Source organism: Acinonyx jubatus, chromosome D3, assembly GCF_027475565.1.
Source record: "Acinonyx jubatus isolate Ajub_Pintada_27869175 chromosome D3, VMU_Ajub_asm_v1.0, whole genome shotgun sequence".
Taxonomy (NCBI): domain Eukaryota; kingdom Metazoa; phylum Chordata; class Mammalia; order Carnivora; family Felidae; genus Acinonyx; species Acinonyx jubatus.
The window spans coordinates 55666383-55684512 of record NC_069392.1 but is presented as its reverse complement, the minus strand read 5'-3'; the positions used below and the strand labels follow the sequence as shown (position 1 = coordinate 55684512).

At 35.7% G+C, this 18130-nt stretch overlaps 1 protein-coding gene across 4 annotated transcripts in view; it reads left to right on the top strand.

The window, feature by feature from the left end:
* RPRD1A (regulation of nuclear pre-mRNA domain containing 1A) overlaps positions 1-18130 on the top strand; it is a 68293-nt gene that overhangs the window by 24539 nt on the left and 25624 nt on the right. For 3 of the 4 annotated variants that reach the window (XM_015082334.3, XM_015082333.3, XM_015082336.3), the window contains exons 3-6: positions 2528-2634; positions 2715-2812; positions 5735-5861; positions 5970-6145. In XM_015082334.3, the coding sequence (XP_014937820.1) occupies positions 2528-2634; positions 2715-2812; positions 5735-5861; positions 5970-6145 (508 nt within the window). Of the gene's footprint in view, positions 1-2527; positions 2635-2714; positions 2813-5734; positions 5862-5969; positions 6146-7416; positions 12009-18130 lie in introns of those variants that run through there. The other variant, XM_015082335.3, reaches the window with a different exon arrangement.

Here is an 18130-nt window from a genome sequence, read left to right as displayed (position 1 = left end):
ATATATCATAATACTTTAAAGTGTTTTGGAAGTACAGGAATTTATTTAGAATAATTATAAGCCTGTTGAAAAATTTTGCTACAGAAAAGTTCTAAGGGTAAAAGTTGGTGCTTTGGCTTATGCTCTTTTTAAATGCTTATTTCCAAACATATGCAAATGTTTGGTAGATTTCTGGGTAAACATTATTGGGGTAGACTGTTAAATCAGTCTAAATTACAGAATTCAGTGGTAAGTGAAGATCTGTGTTGAATGATTTAAGGATGAAAATATGCTCACCACATGCCCAAAAACTTCAGTCATAGTGGATGCATTTTTTAAAAACTACAGTGTATGAAATACTACCATATGTTACTTTCTTAAATGAACATTATTTATCTTTCAATTTAGATACTGTCTTACCATCTTTTCAGATGTTGCCATTTTTTAAGAGTTCAGTCCTAGTCCCTCTTCCTATGGTCATATTCTTCACTTGACCTTTGGGTGATTTCATACACTGCATATATTTAGTTATTACACACCCTAATAACTCAATTAACTGTGAGATCAAGACCGGAGCCGAAGTTGGATGCTTAACTGACTGAGCCATCCAGGGGCCACTGGATGTGTTTTGTTTTAGACCTGTGGTGTCTAATTGCCTAAGGAATTTCTAGTTGTATGCTTCCAGACATCTCAGATGGACTCTGTCTCATATTGAATTCACATCACTGCGCCCCTGTCAGACTTGCTCCTCCTTCAGGTTTCACTCTCCCAGTGAATGGCAACTCCGTCTATCTGGATGCCCATATGAGAAACTAGGTGTCATCTTAAACTTTCTTTGATAGTGTAATTTATAGTGTATCACATTCTCCTTTCTCTTTCACTCCCCGTATCCATGTAGTATATATAGTTCCCACAGTTTAGATTTTTTCTATAATGTCATTTCTATATAATTTGCAAGAACCTCTAGTGTTGTTTAATCCATTTAGGAAACTAGCCACAGTTGCAGAGCTGATCACAACACTCCCTTGCCTTTGAGTTCTTAAAACTTGATCCCAGAGATCAAGTCTGAAGTCCTGAGCAGGACTTAAGGTGATGATGCTTCTTCATGGCCCTGTGTACATCTTCAGACACATGTCTCACGTTCCTTCCACACACCCACGCTTTATAGTCCACAGTTGAAGCTAACTGAACCTCTTTAAGTTCTTTCTCCCTTAAGGTTTTTATATATGTTGCCTCTCCCAAGGAATTCAATAAAATATTTCTTGACTGCCTACAGTGTGCTAGCCCTGACGATACAGTAGTGAATAAGATAAAGTTCTGTCCTAGTGGAGCTTACATTTTAGTTTTTGACCAAAGTAATAACTAGGTGGACAGATGAATATATATTATGCCAGTAGATAAGTAATGTGAAGAAGCAAAGTAAGGAAGAACTAGAGAGTATGACAGTGCTCATGAGAACTTTATCTTATGAGATAAAGTTTTGGATAGGTGGCATTTGAAGGAAAGGATGAAATGAGTCACTTGAGCATCTAAAAGACAAGGATTCTAGAAACAGTGAGACAGTTGTGTGCTGGGCATGTTTGAGCATCAGCAGGGAGAATTGTATGGCAGAAGGTATTAAGGGAATGTGGACTGAGAAGTAGCCAGAAAGCAGAACATATCTACCTTATAGTCTGGGATAAGGCTTTTTGGTTTTATTTTTGGTATGATTGATAGCTCTTAGCAGATTGAAGAGCATTATGATTTGATTTACAATAGTAGAACATAGAGTGAAGAGTAAGAGCTAAGGACACCAATGAGAAGACTTTAAAAATCCAGACAAGAGGTAATAGCAGTTCAGTCTGCAGTGGTAGTGATGAAGGCAGTAGGATGTGGTTGGGAGTAGTCTGTTTGCCACTTCCTTGATGTTCCAGTCCTCAGATCTCAAATACTGCTTGCTCAGATACCTTTTCTAATCTCTATTGAACTGGGCCAGATCTCTGCATGATGCTTCTCTTTAATACTTGGTTCTTTTTTGTGGCACTTGTAAATAACAGCTGCCATAAAGCTCCATTTGTGTCTCCAGTGTCAAAGATACTGCCTTGATCAATAAATATTTGTTAAATAAATTTAAAAATCACCTATTTGAAATCTTCTTGGCCTCATAATCAGCCGCCATTAGGTTAAGGGCATCTTCTCTATAAACACCTGTAGCTTGTACAAGCACTTTTTTTGGTAATTTTTTGTTTATTAAGATGTCTGGGAGCACCTGGCTGGCTTAGTTGACAGAGCGTGTGACTGTTGATCTCAGGGTTGTAAGTTTGAGCCCTATGTTGGGTGTAGAGATTACCTAAAAATAAAATCTTAAACAAAAATGTCTGTAAGCTTTTAAAGGAAGCTGGGAGTATGTCTGTCTTGATCACTTCACTCTGAACTTCTGATCACATAGTCGTGCTCAGTAAAAATGTGGACTGCTTTTTCTCAGAGAATGAATGTCTGACTGTATTTTAAACCACCATTGCCTTTTCAGTAACACTGTTAATTGTTAATATTTTTATTTTTTCTTTAGTGAAACTGATGAAAGTTGTAAGAAGCACCTTGGAAGGGTATTATCTATTTGGGAAGAAAGGTCTGTTTATGAGAATGATGTGTTAGAACAACTTAAGCAAGCTCTGTGTAAGTGTGTAATCTTTTATCGTGATCTCTCCATTAAAGTGTTTCCTTTCATTAAAACTTTTGATGTTCTTTCAATTCAGATGGCGATAAGAAGCCTAGGAAGCGAACTTATGAACAGATAAAGGTGGATGAAAATGAAAACTGTTCCTCTCTGGGATCTCCAAGTGAACCACCACAGGTAGAAGTTTTTGTCTGTTAAGGGAGTTGTGTTACTATTACTTCATGTGGCCACTAAGCTTTATTAATTTTGAGGTTTTACTAATATAAATTGACTTTTATTATAATTCTGAGTGCAAGAAAGAAGCTTTGTGAATATCTCTTCTGATTAACAGATTGCTTATGTTTATTATGGTATATTGTATGTTTTATATTAGGCAGTTATATTTTACATAGAAAGAGGTTATCTGATTGCTAAGTATGATTAGGTCTGGTGAGATATCTGTCACTTAATTAGTTTCCTTTTAAATAAATGAAACATTGTATGATAAACCCTTTGTTGTATGATTTAACTACACTGAGAATGCCATTCTTAGAGATATACAACTGCCCTTTACTATATTTTTGCTTTTAAACATGTAAAAATGAGTGTTATAGCAGCAAGCATGTACTCATACAGTTCTATGTAACTATATAGAACCATATAGTTCCATGGTAAAATAAGACAGATTAGAGTTATTATCTTAATACCCCATGTCCTCCCAGGTTGGTACAGTATAGCATTCCTTAGCCATCAAATGATTCCAGAAAAACATTTTTAACTTTTAATTATGTGGGCATTGAGTGTTAAAGCTTCCTCCTTCTATGTTTCAAACATATAGGAGGGACAGATAAAATTTTAAAGGAGAAAATGAAGACATAGCCATACTCATAAAACAAGGTAAATATCTTTGTGGACTAGAAATGGTACAGAAGCACAATTCAATATGTGGGCCAGAGCCTGGTTCTTGCTGAGCTTTGGTCAGGAAACAGACATGGCTTTCCAGAAATAAGTATCCTGTAGGGTAATAAGAACTCACAGTGCTCCATGGGAGTTGGAGGACTGGACCTGAATTCACTGCATGCAGCCAGAGGCTGGTTGAAACTCTTTCCCCAGTGAAAGGAGCTAGAAAGAAAGATAGAACCAATCACTGCCTAGAACTTTGTGTGTATATTCGTAGTAGTACTGGGGAGGCAGAAAGAATCTGACCAAGGTGCTCAGCTGGGACCTGAACCAAACTGCCTGTTCACTCATTGATAGGATGTACTGAAGCCCATATGATCACCAGGGACAAGAGCTTGAATAAAAAAGTAATAAGAACATAATGTTTTGAACAACCAAACCTTAAGGTGTATATTTTTTTCTATTTGGTAATAATTTAAGACAAAGCACTTTGTGCAACAGGCCCTTTTATGATTCCATGAACAGTATTTTATCTGAGTTTTAGATACAGAGTCTGATCGTTTTTTATTTTCCCTGATGACAGACTAACTCCAGTTGTACTTCTTAGGAGTATCTAGTACTTAAATAAGACACTGTTGCTTTTCATTTTATGATGACTATTTGCAGATTAGTTGTACTGCTTAATTTTCAGTGGTTCAGCTTTGTAGTTACCATTTTGTGTCATTCTTTATAAGAATGACTAAAATTTCTCTTGGTAGGATCCGCTTGAACTCATTTCATTCTCCTCTATTAGAAAGTTGTAGGCTAGTGTTGTTTTCAGACAACTGTGCTTTTTTATCTGATCTTTGACCCAGCACTAGAAACTTAGAATTAACTCATGTGGGAATGTGAATGTGAGATGAAAGCATGTGTATCAGGACCATAAAGCCAGATGACTTTTCAGAACTTCAGAAAGCTTTAGAACTTTCTAGGACTCATTAAGAAATGACAATATAAAAGTTAATTGGGGCCCACGAGAAAAAAAGCTTCATGATAATCGTCATTGCTCTTAAGCTCACTTTCATTTGTAGGGGGGATGTATCTTATAACAAAATTATTTTGTAAAATATTAGAATTTTAAAAACATAGTAACGAATTAAAAGCACACATGGGATAGTATATTTATTAGGTGTCATTCATTGTTATCATGCTGGATCATCTACTGTGTGCTAGACCCCAGTGATAGCATTTTTTTTTTTTTTTTTTTTTGGTCAGGGAATAGCTTAAAGAAAAATCAGTAACTATCAGTGTCATCTCAATGTATTCACAGAATTGGTTATATCCTATATTTTTCAAGTGTGTGTATAATTTCCTACTGTTCCAGGAACTAGTCTTAGAGATTAAAAAAAAAGGAGGTGGATGGGGATGGAAACCAGTAAAAATAAAATATTCATTTTTCTTTGGAGTAAATTTATAAATATTATGAATTGTGAAATTATCAGCAAAGACTTGCCCTTTCTTCCTGATTATATCTTATATGAAAACAGTATAAGTAAAATATTCTAATGATAAAATAATTTTTACATTGGTTAAGTGTAATATAAGTATTAGCCGTCAGATATATGGAATTTTGTGATCTCTTAATGATCTTATTAGCAAACTGTAGGATAGTTGAAGATAACCATATTTGAACATATTCTAAAACTACATTGCTTTTGTGCTTTAAGTACATCATTTAGAAATAGACTTTGTGAGACCCTTCTGTGTTGTAGCAGAACATGATTTGTATCCTCCTTCCCCCAATATCTAATTTAGTATTAAAAATTCTCATGTATAATAATATAATGAATATGTCATATGTAAAACGTGTAACGTCTAGGTTGAAGTTATAGCCTGCTTTCCCTTCTACCACTGTATGTATTTGGCATATAAATCAACCATGTCACTTTCAGAGCCCAGTAATTATTTTTACACTGTCTCCATTGCTTGAGTATGACTTCCTCAAAGCTGAGGGCCATGTCTTATTTTAGTTTCCAATTTATATATTTCCAATGACTAACATAGTATAGTTTCTTTTTCTTAATATATAAAAGAAATGGACTATCTTTAAAAGCAGTTTATACTTGAAACTTTAAACAAGTATATAGCCCATAAGGATAAAGGAATATGAAATAAAATTGAGGTCTTTTGTATTTGTTTAAGCTTCATTTATTTTGGTTCTAAAGTTGTGTAACTTTTTAGACTCTAGATCTTGTTAGAGCATTACAAGATCTAGAGAATGCAGCTTCAGGTGATGCAGCAGTTCATCAGAGGATAGCGTCTTTGCCTGTTGAAGTCCAAGAAGTATCCCTACTAGATAAAATAACAGGTAAGAAAAGAAAATGTGATCTGGAACTTTTTGGAAGTCAGGGTGAGGGAACGGCATATGGCATTGTTTTTGTTGTGTAATAATTCTATTATTCTGTGCTTTTCTTAGATAAAGAATCTGGAGAAAGGCTTTCTAAAATGGTAGAGGATGCTTGTATGTTGCTGGCAGATTACAATGGCAGATTGGCGGCTGAAATAGATGATAGGAAGCAACTCACTCGAATGTTAGCAGATTTTCTTCGTTGTCAAAAGGAAGCCCTTGCAGAGAAAGAGCATAAATTGGAAGTGCGTAACCTTTTCCTTCTTTAGTGCTTATTTGTTTAATTTATTTTTTGATAGGAATTTCAAAATATTTCTGTTCCTGTACATTTTGCATATTTTTAGACAGTGACCCAGGTAAGCTTCTCCTTGCAGGAAAGGGCTTCTTTCTACTTGGACCAAGTCAACCTAAGTAAACTTAGAAATGTGGAATTATAGAAACGGGCTGCTTTTTAAAATTATTGATGTGAAATCCCAGTAATAGTAATTCATCATAAGAGTTTAAACTCTTCAAGAACAAAACTAGTGGGAAAATAGCAGTTAGTATGAAGTCTGGTGTCATCTATAGTAAATTATGGTTGGATTTATTGAATTCCTGTTCAGAATACATGCAGGCTTTTAGGTATACAGTTCAGAAATAAAAAGAGTTTTTTTGGCATAGAATTTGTTGTGGGTATGCTAGTCCCTCTCTCCCAGTCCCTGAACAATTCATCAGTTTTGTTCACAAAGTCAGTCTTCAAGTTACTCTTTTGTTCCATCCCTGATTCTGATGCTTAACATATTCCCACCTCACTCCTGGCTCATACACACCCTTAGGTAGAAAGTCGCTCCTTTAAATTAAATGGTGATTGCTGCAGTTGATGAATCTGGAGGTGCAGGGTGAAAAAAGAAACATTCTCATATTTTCTTTGAGCAGAGTAGCTGTTGTTGGGTAGATGGGCCAGATTTGTTTTTGTTTTTGTTTTTTTTTTAAGAATCTTTTTTGACTAGTTCTTGTTTAAATTGTTTATTGCTGTAGCAATTTCCTGTTGTAATTCGATGTAATAGAATTTCTAACTTGTCTGGATCCCTTTATTTAAACCGTTCTCTGTAAATTTGTAGGTCTGTTAGGATACTGCCTCTATTAAGTTGCTTTTTAGTGTTCTTGTTTTAGTAGTCTCTATGCCAAAGAGGATTGTCCCTTCTACTTGTGAGACCTGCTGTTTGATCAAGAGCTTTCCCACCCCAAATTCTCAGCTCTTCATTTAGCATTACCCCTTTTCAGTGTGGAGCTAAGTTGTTGGCACCATGCTCCACCTTTAGAAAGGTTTCCCAATTGTACATAAAAAGGAAAAGGTAAACAATTTTAAAAAGATACATGTGATACGTAACTTGCCAGTTTTGATCTTGTGATGCAACTTGTCTTAAACCTACTGTACTTGTTTTACTGTTAGCAGAATTAAGGGTAAGTAATGTGCAATTCTTGTCTTTAGTCTTTTGGTATGGTTTCTTTAACTTCTATTGAGCTTCTGTTGCAGGTATTGGACATGGGCGTATCTTCTAACGATGTCATCATCATTAGCATATTCTTCCTGCTAAAAATAAATATCAAACTCCAAAGCCTGTATCGTCTCATGTTTTTGAAGATTCAAGACTGAAACTTTGTTTTTCTACTGTATGCTTTTTCACTTAAGTTGGTTATTTATTACTGGTTACAAAAATAGAATTTATGTTTGAAATGTAAGTGTAGGAATAGATCAGATGTCACCCTCCAGTTACCTCTTTTCCCAGTTCCTTTCAGCTAGATTGCGTAGTTGATAGTTCTGGTGATGAGGTTGATGATAATAATAACAGTAACATTTACCATGTGTCAGGTGCTATTGCATGTCACATCTGTCAGCTCATTTAATCCTACATAGCAGGAAGAATTATCCCCACTTTACAGGTAAAGAAACTGAGGCACAGGGAAATTACATAACTTGCCCAAGGTCACAAAGAGATTGTAAATTGTTAAGAACCCGGGGACTCCGCCTCCAAAAGACACATTTGCTTCCGGGTTTTACTTAAAGAAATGTAAGATCAAAGCAAAAACTGAAACCCTATCCAGTTCTTTCTGCTTCCTCTCTCTTCAGAGGAATCTACTCTTCAGAGAAATCACTGTCTTAAAGTATTCTAGGAACGTTTTTGTTTTTCAGTGTGGATATTATCATAGTAAAAACAGACGACCTAAATTATGCTAAACATTTTTTTACAAGTAAAAAAAAATTTACATCTCTAATAAATCAGGAAGTCATTCTACAGAACTCTGTAAATTATCATTTATAACTGATTTCTTTCTCAGAAGATTATGGAAATGATTTTAGATATTTAGACATTTTTTGTGTCAAGTAGGTGGCATCACTTTGAAGTTGAGACAGAGAGGTCAAGATTTATACTTCCCATGTAAGCTGTGATGTCATCAGACAGTTTTCAGTTATCTGCATCTTTGAGCATCACCTGTCATTGACCAGGTATTGATGACTCACTGGTTTTTCGTTTTTTGTTTTTTGGTTTTTTTTTCTTTAAATGGAACAAAAATTTAAAGTATCAGTTCAGGGATTGTCTATTTCATGTTTTTTAAGGAGGTTGCTGTTAAAGCATTTGTAATGAATGAAAAGATGAAGTGTTTTTAAAAATTTTGGGTATTATGAATCATTTTTGGAACTTTAGCTGGTTATTAGGCAGATAACTGTCTAAATGCACTATTAATCTAATTTGTATTTATAAAATCCATGTCATAGATTGTTGTAGAAATCATATTTCACCATTTAGAAGTTAAAATTATTGCATTAACTTTTGTTCACCTAGCTTATTTTGGAAGGCATTCATGGATAGGAAACGTAAAGTGACATTTTGATTTTGATACTGTTGGAGAGGGAAAAATGCAGAGATCAGAAATTCTTTCACATTCAGTAAGGTAATGTCTTTGATGCTCAATTTTGGATTCTTTTTCATGATACAGTCAGTATAAGAAAACATGCTTTTATCAAGTCCCTATCTATGTCATTGTACACTGACAGTGTGCTAGGATTCCATAGAAAATTGTCTAGTTTATGGAGTAGTTTTACGTAGAAAATTGGAAATCACAATTTGATTGATGGCTCTTAAATTATAGTTCTAAGGTTTGGAAGTCAGGATGGACTTCATAGAGGACTGTGTTTATCTTTTGCAGTCTTACATCAGTATGTTCTTATTTAGCTCATTTTTTTAAATGAGGCATAATATTAATTGTATGAATGTTGTTTATTTAAGTCTGTCCCTCTTCTCATGGCATTAGATTGCAGCCACTGAGTTGCTTTTATTAGTTTTGTGCATTATATATAGTGCTGCAGAGAACATCCCATCCTGGTGATCAGGCCTGTATAATTGTGCAGGTATATCTGTGGGATTGATTCTTAGAAGCAGAATAAAATAATCTGGGTCCAAGGGAATGTATGTTTAAGTGTTGACAGTATACTCAAGCCCACCAAAGCATTCTGCCGTTTCAATTTTTTAAATTTTTTTGTGCTGCATCTATTTATGTATGTATGTATGTATGTGTGAATATAGTTGATGCAGTGTTATATTAGTTTCAGGTGTAAAGGCTCTGCGTTTTTTTTGTGTTTTTTTTAATGTTTATTTCTGAGAGAAAGAGAGACAAGAGTGTGAGCGGGGAAGGGAGAGAGAGAGAGGGAGACACAGAATCCGGAGCAGGCTCCAGGCTCTGAGCTGAAGTCGGACACTTAACCAGCTGAGTTATCCAGGTGCCCCAGGTTCTGCCTTTTTAAACTCCGTATCGTAGGAGTACATCTTTTCCTGTGTAACCTAGTACTTACTATCAGTGATCTTTTAAATTTTTGCATATCTGGTACTTTATAAATTATTTTTTTGTTCACTCAGATTGGTCATCTTTTAAAAATATTTATTGCCCGGCGCCTGGGTGGCTCAGTTGCTTGAGCATCTGACTCTTCATTTCAGGGTCGTGAGTTTGGGTCCTGCGATGGGCATGAAGCAGTGTCAGGCATGAAGTCTACTTAAAAAAAAAAAAAAAAAACCTAGCCATTTTATTTCCGTTTCAAATTTCCTATATCCTTTAACTACTTTTCTCTTTGGTTCTAAGTTTGTATGTTAATATTTGTCTTTGTTTTTGTAGATTTTGGGCTTTCTGAATATAGTTAAGGTGGTCTTCTCAATTCATTACTGTAAAAATACTTTGCTCTTTTTCTTTGTTTTTTCCCCTAATATTTTTATCCATTAGGATTTTTTTTTATGATGTGACATAGAGATCTAATTGAAAGTGATAGTGAATGTCCCTTGTCATGTATTAATGATTAATCAGTGACTCAGTCTGTCTCTTATTATGTTATGAAGTGCCATTTCTGTTATACTTAATTCGTGTGTGTGTGTGTGTGTACACATGGGAATGTAGTTAGTCCCTTTTCTATTCTATTGGCCAATTTGTCTTACCCACCTTTACTTATGCAGATTTTTGTTTGTATTATTTTTGGTATTGTTTGTATCTACAATTTAAATAATGATTATTGTATACATGAATTTTTACTTTCTTCCCACTTTATACATATTTATAGCTTTCATACTTGATATTTCTCATGCCATGTTGCTAAGTAGATGTTTCTTAATTTACTTGGCCTTTTACCTGTTTCTGAATGTACTGTTTACTCTTGTTATCCTTCCCCTCTATCTGCTAGATGGTATTTTCCTGGATTTTCAAAAGTATTTAATTTCATAAAACTTTGTTTTCTCGGGCACCTGGGTGGCTCAGTTGATCAATTGTCCAACTCTTGATTTTAGCTCAGGTCGTGATCTCAAGGTTTGTGGGACTGAGCCCCCCGATGCTTAACCTAATTTTTACTTTTTAAATGCTTAAGAAAAATTTTGTTTTACCTGAGGCATTTATTATTTGTTTGTTTGTTTTTAATTTATTTATTGTGAGAGACAGCAACAGCGCAAGTGGGTGGAAGGGCCGAGAGAGGGAGAATCCCAAGAGGGCTCTGCGTTGTCAGCACAGAGCCCAATGTGGGGCTCAGACTCATGTGAGATCGTGAGCTGAGCCAAAATCAAGAGTTGGACACTTAACCAATTGAGCCACCCAGGTGCCCTTTCCCTAAGGTATTTAATGATTAGAAATTTCTAATATTAATTCTCTTACTATAGGAAATAATGTTTTAAATAGTACTGAAAATTTTAAATTAAAATTTTATTGCTGGAGGTGTTTACCTGCATGTAGCAGGTTGAGCTGCTGGTTGTAACAGTCCAAAGGATGGAGAGGAATGGTGGCAGTGGCAGTGTTTGACAGCCTGATTGAAGTTGCTGAGTGGATTACAATGGGGACAAATTTCAATAGGGAAACAGAGCTTAATTAGAAAGTTTTATATTGTGGATAATGTAGGCCTGAACCTTACTTGGTGATAGCACTGAGAAAACAAAGGAATGGGCGGGATGGGAACAATTGAATCATAATTTAATTGGGTCTGAGCATAGAAAGTAGAAGGAATCAGTGATAAATGAAATTTTGGAAACCATGGGGCAAATGAATCTGGCATTGACTAAAAGGATACTAAAATAAGGGACTAGTTTTGCTGAGGAGGATGATTTGGTTTTAGGCAGGTCAAATCTTTTAACTTTTTCACTTTCATTTTTGTGCAGTGAGGTATATTATTATTTTTTTCCCAGCTTTATTGAGATAACTGGCATATGAGTGAATTAAAGGGTTTTTTTTTTGCTTTCTTAAAAAATTGAAACATAGTTGACACCAGAGTTTTTCTAGTTGTAAAAGTAGTACATGTTCCTCGTAGTTGAGAAGCCATTCATAAGCACACACAGATGCCACCTAAAATCTCATTACCTCCTAAAGAACCATTGATAAGATTTGAGAGATGGAATCCCAGTGTATGCTATTTTATGTAGTCTTTTTTACATATTTACAGTAAACATTTTCTCATGATTCTCATCTAAAATGAATTATTTCTTTAACCAGCTATTTATTATTTAGCGTTTGTTTTTTCCAGTTTCTTGTTATCAGAAAAACATAGTTTTGAATCACACTTTAGGTAAATCCTTGCTTACTTTTGATAATTTTTTCTTTTTTTTAATGTTTGTTTATTTTTGAGAGACAGAGCACGGCTTGGGAAGGGGCAGAGAGAGAGGGAGATACAGAATCTAAGCAGGCTCCAGGCTCTGAGCTGTCAGCACAGAGCCCGACGTGGGACTTGAACCCACGAACCGTGAGATCATGACCTGAGCCGAAGTCGGACACTTAACCGACTGAGCTACCCAGACACTGTGATAATTTTTTCATCAATTCCTAGATGTAGGGGGAAAAAATGAAAGCAGTGAGGCAAAGGTAATTTTAATGCTCAGTCTTCTAGAATTTAAGAAAACAAAATGATATTCTGTCTGGTGACAAAGGGAGGTGGAAGTGGAGACGTCTCAACTGCATATTAATTGATATAAATTCATAATGACACAACCTGTGTGAAGACAGTTGATAATAAGTATCAGAAACCCTTATTTTACATAATTATTTTTTCTGCTCTTTTCCTTTTACCAGGTCATTTAAGTTGCATAATGCTCTCAGAGTAGCTAGTTGGTAGGGAGAATTCTGGGAGCCATTAAAGTGATGGTATATTTTTTGCTTTTGTATTTTAAAAAACCGTATTTGGGGCACCGGGGTGGCTCAGTCGGTAAGCATCCAACTCTTTGGCTCGGGTCATGACCTCATGGTTCCTGAATTTGAGCTCCACTCTAACAATGTCTTCCTGTGTCTCTGCCCCTCCTACACTTTCTCTCTCTCTCTCAAAATAAATTTAAAAACTTAAAAAACATGTGGTAAAATACACGTAAAATTGACCATCTTAACTATTTAAAAACATTTTTTTTAAGTTTTATTTTTTGAAAGAGAGTGTGTAGAGGGAGGGAGAGAAAGGATCTTAAGCAGGCCACCATGCCCACCAGGGAGCCTGATGGTGGAGCTTGATCTCGTGATTGTGAGATCATGACCTGAGCTAAAATCAAGGGTCAAGGATGTTTAACCCACTGAGCCATCTAGGTGCCGTGACTATCTTAACCATTTTTAAGTGTATGCTTCAGTAGTGTTAAGTACATTCTCGTTGCTGTGCAGCGTATCTCCAGAATTCTTTCATCTTGCAGACTGAAACTCATACCCATTACGCAGCTCTTCATTCCTTACTGTCTCCAGCCCTGACAACCACCATTCTTTCTGTCTCTGAATTTGACTAGGTACCTAATATAAGTAGAATCATGCACTTTTTGTGATTGGCTTACTTCACTCAGCATAATGTACTCTAGGTTTATTGGTGTTGTAACGTGTGCCAGAACTTTCTTCCCTTTTAAGGCTGAAATACTCCATGGTATGTATATACCACATTTTGTTTTCCCATGTGTCTTTTGGATACTTGGGTTGGTTCCACTTTATTGCTGTTGTGAATAATGCTGCTATGAACATGGGGTCTTAGCATGTATTTATTTTGAGTCCTTACTTTCAGGTCTTTTGGGTTTATACCCAGAAATGGTATTGCTGCATCATATGACAATTCTATTTTCAAATTTTTTGAGAAACTGATGTACCATATAGCATACCATTCATAACAGTTGCACCATTTTATGTTACTACCAAAAATGCACAGGGTTCTCATTTCCTCACATCCTTGACAGCAGTTTTTATTTGGGTTTTTGTTGATAGTAGCCATCCTAATTGATTGGCTATTTGTTTATCATCTTGGAGAAATGTCTGTTCAAGTCCTTGGTCTATTTTTTAAATGGGCTGTTTGTTTCATTGTTGTTATAAAGGGATGATAGATAGATAGATAGATAGATAGATAGATAGATAGATAGATAGATATAGTCTAAAGTTGATACTTGTTATTAAAAAGAGTTTGGAGATAATTTAATGCACCAGTGCTGGAAATTATTCTAGAACATTTCCCAAAACACATTCTCTACTTGAATGTTTCTGATGTAAAGGGAACACACTGTTTTGAGAGCAGTCTTTTCCATTTTCTGGAAAACTGCTAGAACATACATACTTTTTTATCTTAACATTTTCACAAATGTATTTGCTCAAATATATATATTTGTGTGTGTGTGTGTGTGTGTGTGTGTGTGTACATACATACACATTTATGCATTGGGGAAAATGGAAAATACCAAAAATCCAGAATGGAAGATAAAAACCAAAATCTGCTATTGATATTGAAAATGCATAATTTGAAATAATAGCCCCTTACTCTCTTCCCTTCCTTTTTATAGACCCAATTTTGTTTATAGGATCTTAGATCCTTTTATTGGTGTGTAAAGAATCCTATTTTTTGTGTGTTATTGCCATTATTCATGTATTATTTGTCATGAAAACATTTACATGAATAGCTATTTCTGTCAACTATGTCAAAATAAAGGACAGGATATAGCAGTCATGAAAAGTAACGAAAAGTCCTTGCATGTCTGAGAACAGCTTTCTTTTTTGCTCACCCATCACTGACTGCTTCACTGAATGTAGAATTCTTGGATAGTGTCTTTTCTTTTTTTCTTTTGGCCTAGTTAATGTATTTTTGCTTTCTCTTGCACATTTAACACTTTGCCTACACATACATAGGATATTGGTCTTTTAATTTTGCCTGATGTTTGAGGGGTGCCTGGATGGCTCAGTTGGTTGGGTGTCCTGCTTTGGCTCAGGTCATGATCTCACAGTTCACGAGTTGGAGCCCCACATCAGGCTTTTGCTTAGGATTCTCTGTCTCCCTCTCTCTCTGCCTCCCCCCTTCAAAAATAAATAAACATTTAAAAAAGTAATTTTGTTTGATGTTGATGTTCCCTTTAATTGCAAAGATCTAAGTTGCCTTTTATTTTTGCTTCTGATTTTTTATGGTTTCTCCTTTTTTTAAGTTAAAAAAATATTTTAATGTTTGTTTATTTTTGAGAGAGAGGGGATGGGGGATGGGCAGAGAGAGAGGGAGACACAGGATCTGAAGCAAGCTCCAGGCTCTGAGCTGTCAGCACAGAGCCTGATTTAGGGCTTGAACCCATGAACTGTGAGATCATGACCTGAGCCGAAGTCAGACGCCAAAAAGACTGAGCCACCCAGGCACCCCTCTCTTTAACTTACGTGTATATTGAGTATTCTGAATCTTGACTTCATGTTTATCTTTTTTCATTTTTCCTCATGTCTATAATCTTCCTTTAGTTTCCCTTGAGTGTTTAAAAAATATATGTTTTAGTGTTTATTTATTTTTGAGAGAGAGAGAGAGACAGAGTTAAGAGTGGGGTAGGGTCAGAGAGAGAGGGATACACAGAATCTGAAGCAGGCTCTAGGCTCTGAGCTGTCAGCACACAGCCTGACACAGGCTCGAACTCAAACAGGGAAATCAGACCTGAGCCGAAGTTGGATGCAGGTGCCCTATCCCTTGTATTTTTTTTAAATGTTCATTTTTGAGAGTGAGAGCATGCGTGCAAACTGGGGAGGGGCAGAGAGAGAGGGACAAAGGATCTGAAGCTGCCTCTGCACAGACAGCCCAGAGCCTTGTGCGGGACTCGAGCTCACAAATAGACAAATAGTTAAAGTCTGAAACTTAACCAACTGTGCCCCCCAGATGCTCCAAACTTTTTTTTTTTTTTTTTGATTAGAGTATGCGGGAGAGGGGCACAGGAAGAGAGAGAGAATCCTAAGCAGGCTCCACACTCAGTGCAGAGCCTCACATGGGGCTTGATCCCATGACCCCAGAATCACAACCTGAGCCAGTGTAAAAACTGGGTACTCAACTGACTGAGCCACCCAGGTGCCCCTTCCCTTGAGTTTGTTGTTTTTGTTGTATTCTTCCTTACAGCCTGCTTGTCTGATGTTGGGAGTGGAGATTGTTTTCTCACCTTTTTATGGGACTCTGTTGAAACAAAGGGATTTATTATAGCTTTTACTTGGACAACTCACAGATCCTCCCATTCTGGGACAAGTCAGAAGGAAATCAGTCAGAGGAGATGGTAGTGCCAGAGTTTTGTGAGTTTGACAAGTCAGCCCAGATCTGGCTGAAACCTTACCTCTGTTTTGCCAGCACACCAACCGCAGCATTCAGTACTGATTTGGTTATTGCGGTCCCTGGATCATCATGGTATTGGGAGTCCCAGCAGGCACAGGTTCCCTGTTGAAGTGACCCATAGGAGAATTCAAGTATAAATGTTCCTAACAAGTTAGTTACACCTCGAAAAGCTTGATACAATCTGCAGTAGTGTTTGGACCTATTTAATGTAAATGTAAAATACTGTTTAATTAGACACTAAGTTTTATAAACCTTAATGTGTTTTTTTTTGTTTATCTTTTTTTTTTTTCTGCAATGAGTGCTTAAAGCTTTTGTTCTCCCTGGTTTTACATTACTTTTTCTAATCCATGGGTTTAGGAATTATGCGAGTAAATATGTGAAAGTGTATGTCTGATGAAAGCAATGGGCTCTGAGAAAGAATCTAAGCATCATTTCAGTAAACAACATGTAACTACAGTAAGACCTATAATGTCTTTATATTTCTTATTTTTAAAATAAAGAATATTTAAGTAAGGTCCAGTAAATACAGTTTTTTACTACAGCATGAATAATTTATGGTGTTTATTTCTGCTGTGTATAAGCTTTACTTCTAAGCTCTGAAGTATTTTTTTTTATGAAGTATAATATTTTTGACAATGTAGCATCAGCATTTTTGATCATGTTAATTTTGGTACTACTTCATCGCTTTATTTTTTTAAGTTTGTTAATTTTGAAAGGGGGGGGCAGTGAGAGAGAGAGAGAGAGAGAGAGGGAGAGAATCCTAAGGCTCTGTGCTGTTGGTGCGGAGTCTAACACAGGGTTCCATCCCACAAACCGTGAGGTCATGACCCAAGCTGAAATCAAAAGTTTGGGGATGCTTAACCGACTGAGCCACCTAGGCACCCCTAAACCTCTTTATTTTTTTAACATCAGCCATTCTTGGAAGTTGTTCATCAGATTCTTATAAAATTAATTTTTAAAATAATATATCTTTCTTATCTTAGTGTTTCATCCTATGGGATTTCTTAAAAACTTGACTTGTCATTTCTTATTTTGGCTTGCTTTCTTTTTAGATTTCTTAATATATTTATTCTGAATTAAAGATTAAAATGTTTTTATGTGTTAAAGATATAAGGCCAGGACATAGGTCTGTGGTTAGAAGTTTTTCTTAGGTGACTTTGGCCTTAGAGCAGTGAACACTTCAGGAAGCACTTTAGCTTTGTGATGACGAGTGAAGACTCTCGAACTGGATTATAGGAGTTTAAATTCTGGCTTCAGCGCTTACTAGCTCACTGACATTCAGCAAAGCATTTGACCTCTTTGTACATCAATTTCCTCGTCTGTAAAATAGGGATAATACTTACACCTGCTTTATATGTTTATTATGTGATTTACATGAATTGGGTGCTTAAAACTGCCCAGCTTATAGTAACTACCTCAGAAGTTCCGGCCCAAACAAGAAAACGTGGAGGTTTTCTAGCCAGCCTGTGTCTTGTCTTACTGTATCTATAGTTCCTCTCAAAAAAGAAGATGTTTATATTGCTAGTTATATTCTTAGCATCTCAGGGATTGTGCCTGGATTCCTAAACTCTTAATATGTATAATCATTTTTTGAGATTCTGATTTATCTGTATCAAGGCCTACTTGTCTGTTTATGGAATCTACCTCTTTAAAATTAGGTACCAAATAAATAAATAAAATTAGGTACGGTATTTGCAATACTGTAATAATTTGCAAAATTAGGTACAATTCACCCTTTTGGTAATTTTTCATGATTTCTTGAAGGTAATTGTCTCAGAAATTAAGTTAGTCTAAAATGTTTTCTATATTTCACCCCAGTGTTCTGGAGTGTAGTTGATTATGTTAAGAGACTTGCAGTCAGAGTGTCACATGATTTCCTTGATGATTTAGATTTTCATTCTATTCCATAGAAAAAACAAAAGCAGGATAGTTGTTCAGACATTCTACCCATGACTTCTATTTTAAGATGTTAGAATAAATATATAAAACTTAGTGTAACTAATAAAGATGTATATAAAGATACATTATATATTATGTTACATATCTTATTTGCATAAACGCAGAATAAAAAGATCTAATGAAAAGAGGGGAGAGAAATAAAATGGAGAGACAAGATGAAGGAATTGAGGTGAAATATAGAGAGATAGCTGCATGCACTATTCAGTAG